The sequence below is a fragment of the Labrus mixtus genome, chromosome 20 (assembly GCF_963584025.1).
Source record: "Labrus mixtus chromosome 20, fLabMix1.1, whole genome shotgun sequence".
NCBI classification, from domain to species: Eukaryota; Metazoa; Chordata; class Actinopteri; order Labriformes; family Labridae; genus Labrus; species Labrus mixtus.
In genome coordinates this window covers 2,691,543-2,709,822 of record NC_083631.1, presented here as the reverse complement: position 1 = coordinate 2,709,822, position 18,280 = coordinate 2,691,543, and the positions used below count along the sequence as shown (strand labels likewise).

General features: G+C 42.4%; 4 protein-coding genes across 4 annotated transcripts; 3 read left to right on the top strand and 1 right to left on the bottom strand.

The window, feature by feature from the left end:
- Nucleotides 1-344: 344 nt before the first annotated feature.
- dnajb1a (DnaJ heat shock protein family (Hsp40) member B1a) lies at nucleotides 345-5,382 on the top strand. Its single transcript, XM_061027283.1, has 3 exons — nucleotides 345-983; nucleotides 1,924-2,513; nucleotides 2,615-5,382. Exons 1-3 carry the CDS (start codon nucleotides 773-775, stop codon nucleotides 2,843-2,845), a joined length of 1,032 nt encoding a protein of 343 aa, XP_060883266.1. The 5' UTR covers nucleotides 345-772; the 3' UTR covers nucleotides 2,846-5,382.
- A 1,359-nt stretch (nucleotides 5,383-6,741) lies between these two features.
- On the top strand, nucleotides 6,742-11,241 carry gipc1 (GIPC PDZ domain containing family, member 1). Its single transcript, XM_061065394.1, has 7 exons — nucleotides 6,742-6,987; nucleotides 7,386-7,941; nucleotides 8,046-8,231; nucleotides 8,397-8,577; nucleotides 9,134-9,246; nucleotides 9,344-9,425; nucleotides 9,610-11,241. Exons 2-7 carry the CDS (start codon nucleotides 7,561-7,563, stop codon nucleotides 9,759-9,761), a joined length of 1,095 nt encoding a protein of 364 aa, XP_060921377.1. The 5' UTR covers nucleotides 6,742-6,987; nucleotides 7,386-7,560; the 3' UTR covers nucleotides 9,762-11,241.
- Nucleotides 11,242-11,378: 137 nt separating this feature from the next.
- Nucleotides 11,379-16,365, top strand: trim35-12 (tripartite motif containing 35-12). The gene is made up of 6 exons (XM_061065391.1): nucleotides 11,379-13,091; nucleotides 13,302-13,397; nucleotides 14,209-14,439; nucleotides 14,526-14,548; nucleotides 14,646-14,764; nucleotides 14,946-16,365. Exons 1-6 carry the CDS (start codon nucleotides 12,561-12,563, stop codon nucleotides 15,503-15,505), a joined length of 1,560 nt encoding a protein of 519 aa, XP_060921374.1. The 5' UTR covers nucleotides 11,379-12,560; the 3' UTR covers nucleotides 15,506-16,365.
- Nucleotides 15,611-17,811, bottom strand: LOC132995420 (C-signal-like). The gene is made up of 6 exons (XM_061065395.1): nucleotides 17,548-17,811; nucleotides 17,361-17,415; nucleotides 17,033-17,220; nucleotides 16,768-16,929; nucleotides 16,544-16,654; nucleotides 15,611-15,806 (listed from the first exon to the last, which is right to left on the bottom strand). The coding sequence occupies exons 1-6, from the start codon at nucleotides 17,689-17,691 to the stop codon at nucleotides 15,693-15,695; spliced, it is 774 nt and encodes a 257-aa protein (XP_060921378.1). The 5' UTR covers nucleotides 17,692-17,811; the 3' UTR covers nucleotides 15,611-15,692.
- Nucleotides 17,812-18,280: the final 469 nt, after the last annotated feature.

Here is an 18,280-nt window from a genome sequence, read left to right as displayed (position 1 = left end):
GAAAATCAAAGTCATAAAGGTCTGAATACACTTACTTTTTTTTCTAATATCTATTGCTTATAAATATAATTTTCATAAACAATTAGAATAAATACATGAATGTTAAAAGTACCGCATGGAAGTAAATCCTACTGTATACAAACATTACCTATGGGCAGCAAACGCACCAAGAAGTGGACAGACCGCGCATGCGTGCTAACTAAATATTACGCATAAGGACGATGACCGACCTAAAATGCATGTAATGAGTTGTAAAAATCCCATTAAGTGATTCAATGTTTAAAAAAGCTGCCGAAAAGTTCATTTTATCTAGTTTGTGTTTCTTTCTAAATACAGATACTGTCACCTCTTGATATATTCTTCGACTCAAGCGAAACCGGAAGTCGTTGGGAGTGAACCCTCTTGGCTCGATAATGTGATGACGATGACCCACATCAGCAGCACCAGCTTCTTCCAGAAGTTTCCTCGCAGGGTTTTTAGCTCGGCGGCGACACACAGACGCCCATGTATGACCATGGTGTTCAATGTTGTGTGGTTTAAGTGAAGTTATATTGTTTCTCGTCGTCTACTGGAATAGTAAAACGTTGTCATCTGTGTGGGACAGTTCAGCTTGACAGTTAGCCAGCGAGCTACATTCCGCAGCGGTGACAGCTGCGGCGGAGGAGCCTGTTAACCTGGCCCACTCAGCGGACATGCTGGATGTGTAGTTGTCACTGAACAAACCCTGAAGATGTTGTTTATGAAGTTTTAAAGGGGCTGACCGGTCATTGTTATGGGTAAGGATTACTACAAAGTGCTCGGGATAGCAAGAGGTGCTTCCGAAGAAGAGATCAAAAAGGCGTACAGAAAACAGGCCTTGCGTTATCACCCGGACAAAAACAAGTCTCCTGGAGCAGAGGATAAATTCAAGGAGATTGCTGAAGCCTATGATGTCCTCAGTGATGCCAAGAAAAAGGACATTTATGATCGATTTGGAGAAGAAGGTAATGGAACAACTCCACCCTCCCAACCTCCATACTTTTTGTTTTTATTTTTCTAGTTTCTGCAAAAACTTTTCATACAACTGAGGATGTTTCTGAAATATTTTGCAAACATAGAGATTCTCTCTCCGGCTCTGTTAGATGCTTTTGGTTGATTAATCCAACCCTCTTCTTTCAGTAGCTAGACAATGAAGGTGTGTGTGTGGTGTGTGTGGTGTGTGTGTGTGTGTGTGTGTGTGTGTGTGCGCGTGTGTGTGTGTGTGTAATATGGATGGAGAACTTTCTAGAAACTGCGAGTTCTTGCCTGTCCTGTCCTGTCAGTCTGTCCTAACCTGAACGTGCACAATCTAACTCCGTGAACCTGAAATGTGACAGTTTGTATAATTACAAGATGCATGGACAGAGACAGGCGTGTGTGTCCTTAAGGGAGTTAAAAAGCCAAAGTTGAAAACAGATTGCATTGATAAGAGCATTATGAGAACTAGCAGACAGTTCTATTTCCGACTTGACTGTTATATTCTCACAGGAGACTTTATTTCATTTATTCAGACATAGGTACATGTGTGGGAAAGTGAACAGATGCTATGCTAATAAACAAGAAAAAAAAAGCTATTTGGAATTGATTTATGGCAAAACAAAAAATAATTAATGTAAGGCTTTTAATTAAATCAAAGTTCATACTAAAGGGTAATAATGTATTTGGGTGAAATACATGAGCTTCATTCATTGTTTGTTTACATGATCTGTTCGCCTGCTAGAGTCCAACTGAAACAGGATATTTAAATATCTGTATTGATATTTAAAAATGATTCAATCCTACATTTTCTTCTTTTTCCCATGTTTTGATATATTCATAGATTGAAGTTTGTAATAACCAACAACCGGCCAATAATGATTTCCACTCATGAATATGTTATCTTTGTGTTATCTGTGTTCTTCTTAGGACTGAAGGGCTCTTCTGGTGGCGGTGGAGGCGGAGGAGGATCAAGCGGCCACAGCTACAACTACACCTTCCATGGAGACCCTCATGCAATGTTTGCCGAGTTCTTCGGCGGCCGCAGCCCTTTCGATCACTTCTTCTCTCAGAACGGAGAGGATGAAATGGACATCAATGACCCTTTTGCACCATTTGGCATGGGACGAATGGGCGGCATGGGCGGCTTTCCCAGATCCTTCAAATCTCACCCAGGAGGCCCTCACAGAGCGCACGAGAAGAAGAAGGACCCGCCCGTTGTCCATGAGCTGAAGGTGAGCCTTGAGGAGGTTTTCTCAGGATGCACCAAAAAGATGAAGATATCCAGAAAGAGAATGAACCCGGATGGCTGCACCGTGCGAAGTGAAGACAAGATTTTAACTGTCGACATCAAGCGCGGCTGGAAGGAGGGAACAAAAATCACTTTTCCCAAGGAGGGGGATGAAACTCCGACCAACATTCCTGCAGATGTGGTGTTTGTCGTCAAAGATAAACCCCACCCGGTGTTCAAAAGAGAGGGCTCAGATATCATTTATCCTGCTAAAATCTCCCTCAGAGATGTAAGTAATTGATAAAGTTAGAAACTATGAATATTAAAAACTCAGTATTAGGCATCTGATTAACTTTCCCCCCCCCATCCTGTCTCTCTGTCTCCCTGCAGGCGTTGTGTGGATGCACGGTCAACGCCCCGACGCTGGATGGCCGGACCATCACTGTGACCTCCAGAGACGTTGTCAAACCTGGAACCAAAAAGCGTATCGCTGGAGAAGGGCTCCCTCTCTCCAAGTGCCCCGAGAGGAGAGGAGACATGATCCTGGACTTCACCGTGAAATTTCCAGACAGACTTGGCCAAAACACACGAGACGCACTCAAGCAGATCCTCCCGCCCTGACTTGAAGCGAGGAAAAGCTTGCTCTGAAAAAGATGGGACAAGTTAACAGTGACGCTCGCCTGAACGTTTAAAGCCTGTACGAATCAGGCTAAGGGAAGATTAATTCCAGCTGCCTGAACACCAAATCCGTATTACTTCCTAGTAACTTGTCAGTTTAATGACTGCGTTCAGACAGAAGAGCTGACTTTACTTTGGTTTGTGCGATCACTTGAGGTTGAGTAACAGTATTAAGTAACAGTCTGCCACAATGACAGACCAGATCAGGAACATTTTTTAAAGTAAATATCTAAGGCAGTGATGTGGCACCAAGCATGAGTGACATTGTAGAAAGCTGAGTGTTTTTGTTTGAAGTTAAGTTGCAAGTTTTCATATAGCTAACGAGTAATACATTTGTGTGGGTGCTTTAAGGTAGAACACAGCCAGCTTAGTAACAATACCTCAGGTGCAGTGGTGCAGACTTTGACGTAGCAACGGGCACGTTTTTTGAATGATGTAAGTGAAGCTTAAATACAGGGAGGTGGTAATTATGGATTGTTTAATTAGGAGGATATGATCTGATGCATTCTTTCAGCAGGTATACAGACACACTGACTGAAGTGGATCACTAAGATGGAGATGTAAACTCTGAAAAAAAAAAAAAAAACACATCTGCAGAAAATGCACAAAGTGAAGGCGAGGGACTCGACTTTGTCCTGGAAGCATTCCTGTTTTTTTGTTTGTATTCAGTTTGTTTTTTAAAGGAGTCTCCTCCAATCATGTCACAGCTAACTTTGGTTACATGTATGAAAGTCTACAGAGGTGGAACTCATTGGCAAAAGTGCAATCTCCCCAAAACAGTCTTTAGCCCTTTTTCAGGCTGCTCCCCCCCCCCCCCCCTGCAAAAATGTTGTATTAAGCTCAGCCATCATCCCATCTTTGGACATTCATTGATTCCATTACAGTGTGATATTCTTGTCCCACTCTGTGAATGCTCATTGCATTTCGGTGTTGCAGAAGCACTCTCCCTGCTGGCTCTGCTGAAACCGTCTCATGACAGAGGTTTTACAGAGGGAGGATCACTTCAGACTCACAGGGGCGTTATTATCGCTGCTCCAAACGGCAGTCTGTATAGGGCTTGTGATGACATTTTTCTTCATGTCTGTAAACAAATTTCTCCGTATGAATGCCGACAACAGTCTTGTCTTACACCTGCTGTTAAGAGTCCATTTGCTGATACAGTTGTTAACAATGACCAGCGCTTTAGAGAATACTGGTGTATCCATCAAACTGTTACCGACAGCTTCCAGGATCTGGCACCATTTATACTCTGAGTATGTCAATGTCACTTCAGTGTTTCAGCTTAGTACACTCAGTCACAGCAGGCCATCGTTTACAGCCCATGATCCAACAAACTCTCAAGAATATTCAGCAAACTCTAAATAATAATGGTGCACGGGCCTCCATCTCATTAAGAGATTTGGAGATAGAGACTGCATGCTGCAGGGAAGGATTATACACATTTTAAATCTAGGAAATAACTCAGCTCAGTTCATCTGAGTTTAAGGAGACAACTTCTTATCAGGAGGGGAAATAAGTCAGTTGTCTTTTTTTCTTTTTAAGATAGCACACCTTCAAAAATGTTTACTTGTTGAGCTGGCAGTGCAGAGCCTATCCCATGTGAAAAATGTTTGCACAAAGAAGAGCTGTGCCAAATAGTTGTCCCTATTTAATTATGTCTGTGTGTGTGTCCACAAGTATGTCGAGAGCATGTTTTTTCCTGTCATGTGTGACTGAATCACTATGAAAACATGTACTCTTTTAAGCTAAGCAACGTTCAGAAGGTTGAGTATGATATTTGTGTCTGTTTGTCTTCCTATTTAATCTAAAGCCAGTGCGTTTACGTCTTTCTTTTAATTCTGTTTTTGAACCTTGGGTCATCAGTCTTGCATGAAATATTGCTAAAGGCTGAGGTGTGAAAATACCTTTGAGGCCCCGATGTAAATGTCTGCAGAAGATATTTCTTATCCCTCACAGCATTTAGCTCCAAGATGTCCATCACCTAGACGTATATTTAGTTTCATATTTCAGTGGGGATTCTTAAAAAAAGTCACTGTTCGACCTGTTTGTGAAGCTGTGCACCTTTGACTGTGGTGAGGATTGAAGTTTGTGAAGCAGTTCATTTTTCTTTTTGTGTGTGTGTTGATGTGACTGTCACAACGTCATGGCAGTGTTTACTACATCCTGCTCCTGCTGGAGTTTTTAAGTTACACAAACATGTGATTAACATGAATGTAGAGATGTGTAATCTCTGTTATGTGTCCTTTTTTTTTTTTTAAAGGATGCTTGCTGGTTTTTCCTTTTTAAGGGAAAGATGCATGAGCATCAGTGTGTGTTACCTCTTAATCATGTTTAAAAATTCAAAGGTTGGGGTTTAAGAATATATCATTTGTAACAGCAAATCTTTTATGAATTCATAATGTGAGGACATTTTTTAATGGATCTTTCCTATGCTGTGTTGATTTGCATTTGAACATTAAAAAAAACTGGCTGTTTAATCATTTCTCGCCTAGATGTCGGTTACTAAAAGATTTGATCGATTCAAACGTTTTCCTCGAGCTCTTGAAATAATACTTTCACACTTTCTTCTTTATGTTAGATTTTATTATGAACATTTTGTAAAGATGTAGTCGATAATTTCTTAGCAAAGGATTAATACACAAAGGAAATGAACATACTTGTTTTATATAAAACAGTCATTTTACCCAGTAGGAAACAAAGTAGCTCACTACATTGGTCAGTTGTTTTCTTTCACACTGTAAAAAAAGTAACTACACTTGCAGAAATGAACGACAGTGAAGATTGAAACATCTTTTATTTTTTTAAGGAAAGAAGCATTTCATAAATGTTTCACATCTTGCTGTAGTGGTTTAATAGTTCCCTAGTTATGTAATCAATATAGAAATATACAGTATATATTTTTATTGTTTATTTTCCTTATTAACTTATAATGTAAAGGTCATTTTTTCACTCGCTATGTCATGTTCTTTTGCATTTCCACATTAAAGAGACCCCCATTCTATCAATCATTCTGCTAATGTTTAAGTCTTTGAATTCACTTTCAAATTCAAAGCTTTTTTGTACCCAAACACTTGCAACGCTTCCTCCTGCTTTTATTTTGTTTCTACAACGACATCACTTCCGCTGCATATTCCAGATAACAACCATAGACTGTAAATACTAACAACTAATGAAAACCTTCATATTTGACTAGTTGTAGTTTAAATAATCATGTCCATACAGTGAAACCTCACGGCCAGGGTACACAACACGATGTTTAGCTACCTATGAACAATTATATTTTTAACAGCGCAACGTTTACGACATTGTTTCCTTTTTTCTAGATCCTTGCTTGTGTTGTTCTTACTCTCGGATGTACGTCACTTTGAATAAAAGTGTCTGCTAAGTGAATTGTAGAATGTAGAACTTATTACATACTTACAATACTATTACTGGGCAAATACTGCAAGTATCAAGTCTCTTAGCCTAACACATTTTACAGTGAAATCTTTGCTTTTTACGCCCTCTAGTGGCCACAGTGAGAAATTATGTAAAGATAATGATCGCCAAACCAGATACAATAGTAAATGACACAACTTCCGGTTAACACCTTCAACCTAAAACGTTTACATTATAAACGGTGCACAATGTGCACCGAGACGACCAGATAGCAAAAAATGACGTGCGCCCTAAGAGAAGCATACACATTAAATACATTTAAAGACGCGCTCTCACGAAAATAAGGTTATACAACACACGCCGATAATCCTGTTACTTTCCTTTCTTATCCTTTTGCGAAGCACGAAATATATTTCGTACAACCATTGTTTCACGGGCAATTACGATTTACGAGGGCACTTGAATGCGTCATTGTTACTCCCCTGCTGGGCTCGCAGAAAGCTAAATCTACAGCCACATACCAACACTCAGACACTCATTAAGCCATACAACCAGCTCTAGCGCAGTAAACCTGTACGGAGCGGAGGAGGAAAGATACTGGACTTCCTCTGCAAGTGTCAGGATATTTAGTCAACTCACAGCTCCGTTTAGTAAGCTGAGCTAGCAGGCAGAGCTAACGACAGTTGGCTGAAACTCCTGCTGCTCCGGTAAGAATGACTGGCCTGCCATGTTTACTCCTTTCTTTTCCTTTAGCGACCCCATTTAAGCTAGCGAGCTAAATTCAGCTAATCAAGTCACACTGTCCTGCGCTGAATAGGGTTGACAGTTACCTCTTTTACACAGTGGTAGCTACATGCTAAATTGCTAGCTGCCTGAGATTTGTCAGTGTGTGTGTGTGTGTGTGTGTTATATTTGACACGAATAAGAAATTGTGCCTCGCAGCTAACATGAGCTCTATCTGCTTTCTTAACCGTCCAAGCTAAGAGAGACAAGAAGAAATGTTCTGGTCATTATTTTAGCCACTGTTTAAAGGCGATATAGTCAAAATAGAAATGTCACTTGCGTGGTGAAATGATAATCGAGGTGGTTTGTCTCTGTTCCACAGCTGAAGACAAACCTGCACTCTGCTGGACTTGACAGATCCAGCTATGTGAGCTGCTCTGATGTGTGGACTTACATCTTACAGCCCCTGGTTGAGACAGCTTCCAAGCTGGTCTGGAGGACTTTACACTGACATAAACATCAGACAGACCTGCAGCTGATTTGGCTGAAAAAGGTGTATGCTGGCCTGGAGTATAGTGTGTGACTCCCCAAAGAAACCTCCTCTCCTCTCCTCCCTCTCCTCCCCCTGCAGCACTACTATGCCTCTGGGTTTGGGAAGAAGGAAGAAGGCCTCTCCGTTAGTGGAGAATGAGGAAGCGGAGCCTATCCGTGCAGGTCTCAACGTGCCGGGTATGGATGGTCTCGATGGAGGCGTCATCGGGCTAGGAGAAGGTGCCACCTCTGAAGGTCTGCCTCCTCCACACAGCAGCATGCGACCTCGTCTCATCTTCCACACTCAGCTCGCTCACGGCAGCCCCACAGGCCGTATTGAGGGCTTCAGTAATGTGAGGGAGCTCTATGCCAAAATTGGAGAGGCCTTTGGGATACCAGCATCTGAGGTGAGTGCAGCTTGTGATGAGGGTGAGCAGGGGGGGGCTCAAGTTTACAAGAGGAGAAAACATTGAGGTAAATCTTATGTATTTCTGTTATTTGCCTTGCACAGGTCATGTTTTGCACTTTGAACACTCACAAAGTGGACATGGATAAACTATTGGGAGGTCAGATCGGTCTTGAAGACTTTATTTTTGCCCACATTAAAGGACAACGAAAGGAAATTGAGGTGTACAAAGGAGAGGATGCATTAGGGTTGACGATCACTGATAATGGAGCTGGCTATGCTTTCATCAAGGTGAGGAATTTCGATAATAGTCAATAAAATAGATTTCTTTTGAATGAAGGATCCGGGAAATGCATTACCTTGGTCTATATTGGGGGGATCTTGGCTGCATGGAATAAGAAGCACAGGCAGATCAAATGTGTGTTCGATTAGCTATTTGAGTTTTGTTGCCTTCAGAGAATTCGAGAGGGAAGCATCATCCACCAGATCCAGGTCATCAACGTGGGCGATATGATCGAGTCGATCAACGGCCATCGCCTGATCGGGTGTCGACACTACGAGGTGGCCAAGATGCTGAAGGAGCTGCCCAAAGGAAAGGAGTTCACCATCAAGCTTACGGAGCCTCTCAAGGCGTTTGGTAGGTGTGGGAGGAAGGAAAGCAGGGCGCTTCTAGAAGACAGGCTGCCTCTTTATATCTGTGTGTTCAGCTCCAACAGTCACAGATGTGGTGTGACAGGAACGTCTGTCAGAAGCTCATCTGCTCTCCCTGGAAACACAGACAGACAGGTGTAGATTTAGTCCTTGTTTTGACAGGGGACTGTTGTGCCATGAAGCACTGTGGCATGTCAATTCTCCTGTGAGCAGGAGCTCGGCTCTTCATTCGAGCATTTCTCAGGTTAACAAGCTTCAGCTCCTTTTGTCTTTTGTTTCATGAGAGCTGTTTTTTTTTTTTTAAATCAGTAAATCTGTCATTTGGCTGCTTGTTTGTGGACACTTGTCACTCCTGTTGTCTGTTTTTCTACCGCATGCATTGCTTTTGATGGAAGCCTGAGGGGAGGGGACGGGTTTAGATGCAGCCCATCAGGAGATTTACATTTGCTTTGCTGATTTAGTCAGTTTCCTAACTCTGAATGTGAATCATTTTGAAACTAGCGTGAAATGGACCATGGATGTCTTTGAATCATTGTGTGTAGATATGATCGGCCAGAGGTCTGGAGGGTCCAGGTCCTCATCTGGGGTTCAGCTGGGTACCGGCAGAGGAACCCTGCGGCTACGCTCTAAAGGTCCTGCTACCGTGGAGGAACTGGTGCGTGTGTGTGTTTTTCAGCGCCTGTGGACAAATAATTAGTCTCTGTATCTATTAGAAAGCATTCATTGTGTTTGTTTTATTTTTTGTTCTGCAGCCATCTGCGTTTGAGGAAAAGGCCATAGAGAAGGTGGATGACCTGCTTGAGAGCTACATGGGCATCAGAGACAGCGAGCTGGGTATGTGTGTTCCCTCTTCAGGTGTCAGGAGCCGTGATTACAACTGTGATTACAACTGTGTTGTTTTGTGCTCACTAAAGGATCTCTCTCTCTCTCTCTCTCTCTCTCTCTCTCTCTCTCTCTCTCTCTCTCTCTCTCTCTCTCTCTCTCTCTCTCTCTCTCTCTCTCTCTCTCTCTCTCTCAGCGGCGACCATGGTGGAGCTGGGAAAAGACAAAAAGAACCCAGATGAGTTTGCAGAGGCTTTAGATCAAACCCTGGGAGACTTCGCCTTCCCAGATGAATTTGTTTTCGACGTCTGGGGCGCCATCGGGGATGCCAAGGTCGGGAGGGTTTAACCACAAACACTAACAGCGATGAACAACCTGTGTGTGCGTGACACCCACAGCATCAGACACTACTAGGAAACACAACACTACTGTCATGAGTTTGTTTTTATTCCAGTGTATACTCCTACTATTTTAATTTAGAGTGCACTCTGTTGGGAGACTCAGCCTACATGAAGAGGACGATGGCAGGGGACAGGAGGAGAAGCGTCTGTGAAGACTGCCCAAGTGCTTTTATTCGTCTTCCAGCTTTTCCAGAAACTACAAGCACGCTGATGAGCACTTCCCTTTTGACTGCATCACATGACCCTGCATGTCATTGTTGTAGTTGCTGGCAGTGGAACAAGAACAGCACAAGTCTGAAAGACGAGAGCTAACACCAAGTAGACACTTAGAAAAAGAAAATGTGATTTTTATTCCTGAACATTGCACCGTGTTGCACTGCGCTGTAGACCAACAACAGGGCGGAGCAGAGATGACACTGTATTTGACCTTGGTGAGCGACACAGTCATCGTTCAGTTTGGTCCTGAACCACTCGATGTTACTGTTAAAGATGAGTTTTACAAGCATGTGCTGTTTAATCTTTCTCTTCTTAATGAACTCTGCTGGTTTTATGTTTTTATTTGGTGAAAGAGAAAATTAAAGTCGCAAAAAGTCTAAAGGTCAAGAGTAGCTCGCTGACTGAAAGATCAGCGGTGTTTGTTGTTAACACACTCCATGATGTCATGAAGTTACCTGCAGCACATTTCTGTCTTACTTTATGTGTGTTGTTACAAGAAATCAGTGTTAACGTACTTTTTTTTTTTTTAATTGAGGGTCTTTGTGTGAGAACGAGAGGCTGATTGGTCTCCACGTCTGTGGAGTGTCCTCACTCATGTTTTTTTTTTATAGCTAGTGTTTTTATATGAAGTGATGTGATGTCTATTTGAAAACAATGCCTGTGTAACGGATGTTTTGATGCATTACAGAAGACAGTATTAAAGAACAGAAAGTCACAAGATGGACCAGTTGTGTAAAAAAAAACCATGCAAAGGGAGTGTGTTAAGAACAAAATGCCTTCATTCCTTCTCATTTCATGCATTTAAAAAAAAAAAAAATCAGTTTTTTGTTATAAGTTTGCATTCAGGTGCATGATGCTGAAAGTGTCACGTCAATGGGAGCAGAATGAAACCAAACTCCTTCCAGCACATGTCACAACGACGTGTGTTCATAGAGAAGAAGAAAAAGAGGCACTGCCGCTCCAACTCCTCAGTGTAGGCAAACATCTTAAAACAAAACCTTTTAGTGTTAATCTTTTTAAGTATATCCAAATGTATGAAGCTATTTTGTAGTTTATTTGTCTGAGTTGATGAACATCTGGATGAGCTATGTAATGAAACTGATGCTAGAACACTGTAACACTGAGAAGAACACGCTCTTTTGATGGCTTTGTATTACACTGTTATCATTGTCCAATTATAATGCAGTAATAACAAACACATGCTCCTTTTTCCTTCTGTTTGGTCTTTTCTAATGACGACACAGTTTAGACTGGAGATTAACAGACTTATTACGGCTGTAACTAACAATTAACATTCGTTATTGTCAACCTATCACTATTTTCTTGATCAAAATATTTGTTCTTCGGTCAAATCAAGCAGCGCTCCCCAAAGCCCAAGATGAAATCCTTAAATGTCTCCCCCCCCAAACAAAACGATATTTAATAACTTATCATAGGTGAGTAAAGAAAAAAATTAGGAAATTCCCAAGCATTGTATTGCATTTTTAAAATGTGTTATTTCCATAAAAATGACTCAAACTGATAAGTCAATCATGAAAATAGTTCAGGATTATTTTAGCGGTTGATAATTGTGTTATTGTTGTAGCTTAAAGGTGCACTATGTAGATTTGGTGGTAAATTTGAAAGTTGGAGAAGTGCAACAATTCTATGATATATTTTCTGAACTAAATAAACAAACTTTTTTCAAAGGAAAAAATGGTTCCCTGGAGCACTGTTTGGAGCTAAAAAGCTACCAGGAGAGTTACGGTTTCTCTGTAACGGTGTTCCTGGGACCAAATGTTCCTCTGAGGACAGTTTGTGTACAGAGTTATGAACATATACCACAGAATCTGTACACTTCTCCAACTTTCACATTTCTCTACCAAAACTCCACGGTGCACCTTTAAGTCTGCTCAAAGGAAATGTGTTTACACATTCTGACATCTTTTAGATCCCATTATCTAAAACTGATTCTGCTGCTACAAAAAGACAAAAACGATGAAACACAAACGCACTCAACATGTGTGTGTGTTTGTGTTTCTTCTCACTCCTGTGTCCTCCTGAAATATGCATGACATTTAACTAGAAATCCCTGTGAGTGTCAGCAGGTTGATGTAACAAGATCACCTTTAGTAAACCTGATCGTGTACGGGTGAAGCTCAGCGGGGTCACCTCCAGGCCTCAATCAGGAGCCGTTGGTCCAGGTTGAACACTGAATTCCTCTGCGGTTGATTTATGAATTTAATGTTGTCTTTTTTAAAACTTAAAATCAAACCTGCTCAGAGCACTCTTTTTCTCTGAAAAAGGAACACCATGCCTCTAAACTGTGGAGTGTGCTGGTGTGGGGGCAGATGAGATGTCCTTTATTTACTAGAAAGAAAGTAAACCTGTTCTTCAAGTCTCTGTTGATCTATAACCCTGGTTGTTCATAAGCCTAGATTGCTCAGTGGACTCAGTGAGAGCCTGAGACCGATCTTCTTCCTCACAGTGCTCTCTCTGCTGCAAACAAAACGAGCTTTATCAGAAGCCCCCCTGTAAACAGGAACCTGCCATGGCGCTGCGTCCTCGATCTTCCACTCAGCCTGGAAAACTCTCCTTCTTTCAGAGTCCCAAAGTGGCTTCAGCCCTTCGACCGCGGGCCGTGTCCTCGCACTCCGGCTCCATGCTGGAAGAGGAGTTGTCCTGTCCTGTCTGCTGTGAGATTTTCAAGGACCCCGTGGTGCTCAACTGCAGCCACAGCTTCTGCCGGGCTTGTCTGCAGCAGTTCTGGAACAAGAAGAAGGCCAGGCGCGAGTGTCCCATCTGCAGGAGCAAGTGCCCCCTGACCGAGCCAACAGTCAGCCTGGCACTGAAGAATGTGGCCGACACCTTCCTCAAGGAGCAGGAGCGCAGGACGGGCGCAGTGGGGACAGGAGCAGGGGAGCAAGCGGAGATGATGGAGGAGAAGTGCATCACACATGGGGAAGTTCTCAAGCTGTTCTGTGTGGATGACATTGAAGTCCTGTGCTGTGTGTGTCACACCTCCAAGAAGCATCAGGGACACCGAGTGTGTCCTTTGGAAGAGGGAGCTCAGGACCTCAAGGTAGTGTGTTCTTGTTACCTGCAGTTCAACTTTTTGATAATTGGTGGAAATGCATTGATGACTATAAGTATTGTCACCAATTTTCTTAATTAAATTTCGCACAATTGCAGTAAAAGTTCTATTTCTGATTAGCCATGCAGAACTTACAGTTACCAAATTGAATAGAGGGTGACATTTTAGTCTGATATTTATTATACCGTCACCTTTTAGGCCGAGATGAAGACAGAGCTGACCCCCCTGAAGAAACACCTACGTTGCCTCTATGAATCCAAGCAGGAGTGTGATGACACAACTGTACACATCAAGGTATCAACAAACACAGAGATCCACGAAACACTAGAAGGCCAGTGTGACCTTTGGTGTGACTGACTGTTAGTGTGTAAACATGTCAGTCAAGGTGTTAGAAAAGAATCTTAGAACATTCTGAACCCAGGTCTTGTTGTTTTTTTAACCAGGGGAGTCAGTTTTTTGTAGTTTACACATCCAAATTAGCAGCTCTGACTCTTCTAGATTCTTTTTTTTTTAAATTCTGGATTCCCATCTAAACTCAGAACTAGATCATGTCTACAATCAATCATATTTCATACATAAGACAGATATGTCAAAACTAGTGAGATTCAATACTGAAGGTTAAGAACAGTTTGGAGACACCAAACTACCAGTAATGCAGTGTCATAACTTGGTGTTTTGGTTATCATTATTATTATTATTTTTTTATTATAATGCCACTTACTTTTAGGATGTTCACACATTCATTTAATTTACAAAACATGAAAAAATATTTTAGTCAAAAGAGATGTAGATACGATGGGATACAATCTGATATGATGCATTATGATGACTTTACTTTGCAAAATGTAAAAAAATCTATCTTTAATTCTGATATGGCAACCGCAAAGGAGTTGTAAATACGACACGCTGTGATACAATGTTATATGATACAATACAACATAGGATAGGATATAATAAGATATGATACAATTCAATACGATACGATATCATATCATATCATATCATATGATACAAAGCGATACGATATCATAAGATACGGTATGGTACGCTATGAGATAAGATACAACAACTCACTAACTGTCCTGTTTCTCCATGCCTGCTGTAGAATCAGACTCTGGCCACAGAAAAGCAGATCAAAGAGGAGTTCGAGCAGCTGCGGGAGTTTCTGCAGCAGGAGGAGGCCGCTCGGCTGGCGGCGCTGAAGAAGGAGGATGAGGAGAAGAAAGAGCTGGTGAAGAGGAAGTCAGACAGCATCACCAGCAGCATACTCACCTTCTCTCACGCTATCATCGCCGTTGAGAATGAAATTGCTTCCAGTGATGCTCTCTTCCTTAAGGTAAGGACATTTTCAATGTCATATTTTATGCCCTGAATTTATCTCGCCATGTAAACAGTTTGTAATGTTGTCTATTTTCATTACAGAATTATGCCAACACAAAGCAAAGGTAACCATTTCCTCTTCTTCTGCAATCTCTTCACATCAGACTCAGCTCACTGGATGTTGGGCATTGTTTGATTGTTTTGTGCGATTGTTTTTCCCAGAGCACAGATCACGCGGAAGGATCCAGAAAAGGTGTCAGGTGCTCTTATAAATGTGGCCAAGCATGTCAGCTCCCTCAGATACCATGTGTGGGAAAAGATGGTGGAAATAATTCAGTACAGTAAGCACTCAGTTGTCTCTTTGACTTTTGATAAAGTTTCATTTCATGACCTAAAATATCAACTTTTTTTTTGTTATTTTGGAACATGTGTAACTCTGTACCTACCTTAACTGTGCCTTACATTATGGGAGGAACACTAACTGAAACATCATGCAACTGACTGTTTTTTTTTCTTTTTCAGCACCCATCACCCTGGACCCCAACACCGCCTACTCCTGCTTGTCCCTCTCCTCAGACTTGACCAGTGTGGCCAACAGCGGGTCGCTTAAGAAGCTCCCAGACAATCCTCAACGTTTCGGCCACTTTGTGTTCGTGCTGGGCTCGGAGGGCTTCACTTCCGGCCGTCACGCCTGGGAGGTTGAGGTGAGTGACAAGGCAGACTGGATGCTCGGTGTGGTGAAGGAGTCCATCGACAGGAAAGGCCGTATCTCCGGCTGTCCCGAGGGCGGATTCTGGATGATATCACACTATGAGGGCGAATACTCGGCCATGACGAGGCCCAGTACCACACTGCAGCCGATGGGTGAGCTGACCCGAGTCAGGGTGCAGCTGGACTATGACTCTGGAGAGGTGGCCTTCTCCAACCCTGTCAGCATGACGTCCATCTACACCTTCAGCGACTTCTTCACTGAGAAGATGTACCCCTTCTTCTGCCCCGGTGCCAACATCAATGGGAATAACCCCAACCCGCTTAAGATCTGCCCTGCCAAAGTGGCTGTGTGGAACAGTGCCACATGGTGATCTGAAACCTCCTTACAGAAGACGTGATTTCAAATGTATCATATTATACCCAAATACAGAACATGTCAGTGTTAGTCTCATGAAATGAGCACAGTACAGTTTATGTATCAACTGATGATTTCACTTTATTTCACTTGGGGGATTCACTGCAACTTTTGAAGCACACATGTGTTTGTTTCTTTGGGAGCTACCAGGGCACAGTCTTGCCTTTGTAATCCAGGAAGGCTCCATTCTGCTTCTCAGTCAGTGAAGCCAGCACACGGAGCATCCCCTCCACGCTCTCTTGGGCATCAATCTCCCCCTGGTGGTTGGAAAAGCACTGAGTTAACTTGAAGGCACCACACAGTAGTTTCTGGCTTTTCTCAAACCAGATACAGATGCTACAGCTGCATTCATACAAAAAGTGACATCAACTATCCAAAGCTTTTTTATCTGAAAGTTGACACCTTCAGGGACAATCTTCACTGAGATGAAACATTGTTTAAGTGAAAAAAAGACATGCTTTAACTTTAACAATAACTGGATATTTGAAATGCAGCATTATTATTATTCAGCAATCGTTGGAACTTGATAATCCTGCTTCATGTGATGTCTGTAATAAATGTGTAACAACTTGAAAATTAGTTTCTGGCAAAATATAGGAACACATTTCTAGAATCTTGCCATATAAAATAAGCATGCATTGTAAAACGTTATGTAACCATGACTACATCTTATTGCTTTTCTCTGTGGTTTGAATGTATTTAACAGTCATTACTGCAGTTTGCTCTTTTCATAGGCTGCCTGATCGCTGCATTTGGCACACCATGTTAGATGTGAAATCATACAACATGAGGTTTGTATTAAACTTCTAAACAAAGTCAACTGTCTCATGGCAACCACTGCCATCAGTATGTGAATGGGTAGGTGTGACAAGTGTGAGCGCTTTAAGCAGTCCATTCCATTTACCATTCATTCAGAGCTGCATAGTTTCCTTGACTCTATCATGAGACTAAATTATGGAGCTCAGTTAAAAAACAACAACAACTGCTGACTTACATCCTCTCCACCCATGTCAGTGCGCACCCAGCCAGGGTGCAGCGAAGAAAACAGGATCTCATCGTTCTTCAGCTCCTCTGCAGCGCACACCGTCAGCATGTTCAGACCTGCCTGAGACGGCAACAGCAGAAGAAGAACAGTGTCACCGTGCCAACAGTTCCACTTGATACATTTGAGGTGTAACTTTCAGTAGCACCTTAAAGTGATAGCAGGCTGTCACTTACCTTGCTGACACGGTAAGAGGTGACAGGACAGAGGGAATATGTCCCTTTTACCATTTCCATTGATCCCATTATGGAACTAATGCTTACAGCAGCTGCTTTGCTGCATGACATCCCTGGTATCTTACTGGCCTTTGCTGCATCGCGGAGGAGCGGCAGGAACTCCTACAGATGAACACCAGCAAGATAGTCAGCAAGCAGAAAAGAAAAACTTTCAATGTACCACTTAGTACAAAAAAATGCTGTGTTTAAGACATGACAGAGTTACTTTAATGATGTTCATAGGGCCAACAACATTGGTGTTGAAGATGCTCTGCATGTCCTCTGGTGTGCAGTCTTGCAGGCTGCATCTGGTCAGAATCCCTGCGTTGTTAATAAGCAGGTTGAGACCCTCCTTCCCCAGCACAGAGTCCACCTGCTGAACACTCTCTTTTATGCTACAAAGGTCACTTATGTCTGACGGAGAGAGAAAGAGAATGAAGCATCAGTGAAACTCAATAGCACACAGTCAGATAGATATTAACAACCCTGGTCCACTCAGGCAGTCAAAGCCAGGCTGTGTCTTGACACGAGAATCAGAATATAAGAACTTGTACCCATGCGAACGATGTGGATGATGTCAGGATACTTCTTTGCCAATGTTTGCAGGGCCTGAAACCACACAGGGAGGACCAGACGGGTATTCAGAAGAAGCAAAGGATCACATATACAATTCTCAACCCGGCCGTATGAATCACTGGCTCTTTGTGCAAGTTCAGTTTTCTCTCCAGCATAGCCTCTCACCTCACTCTTGGGTCCATCTGGGTCTCTGCAAGAGGCAAACAACTTCCCCACTGGTATGGGGCCCTCCAGCATTTGCTTCACCATCTCCAGGCCAAGACCCCTGTTGGCTCCTGTTATAAGCGCGCTGACTGTTCTGGCTGCCATGTCCTCTGTCTCAGACTGCACACATCTCTGCCTAAGTTCTTATATTGGCCTTTTGTGCAGCATAGGATCAGCAGACTGGTCACGCCCCTAATCTCAGTTTTTCATCTCTTCCTGAGTTCTTATGTAACACCCCTGTTCTTAGAGTTTAAATATTATCTTGTGACCCAATCGTGAAATCAAGCAAGTCACTGTGACACGTCATGCATAACTTAACGATGATAGGTTGGTAGATATTTGATAGATATTGTTTGAAAAGGGCGGGATCAAGGGAAATAAAGTTAATGTGGCCTGACGACAGTAAAGCAAAGCAGCAACAAAGGACTCCCTGTCCAGTGAGCCAAGTTCTATTAAAAATATTCTCTCCATTTTTTTTACACACAACCTACCCAACAGCACGTGCATGACTAATGAAGTCTTATGCATGCATAAACTGATGTAACACATTTTGTTTTCAGTTCTGTTCTGTACTATGGAAGCTTCTGAACATAATACTCAATGAGTTGGGGCCACTCAGTGTCACTGTTGACACAATTAAACAAAAATAGCACAGGAATGTGGGCTTGGTGGTCCAAACAAAAGACACACCGAG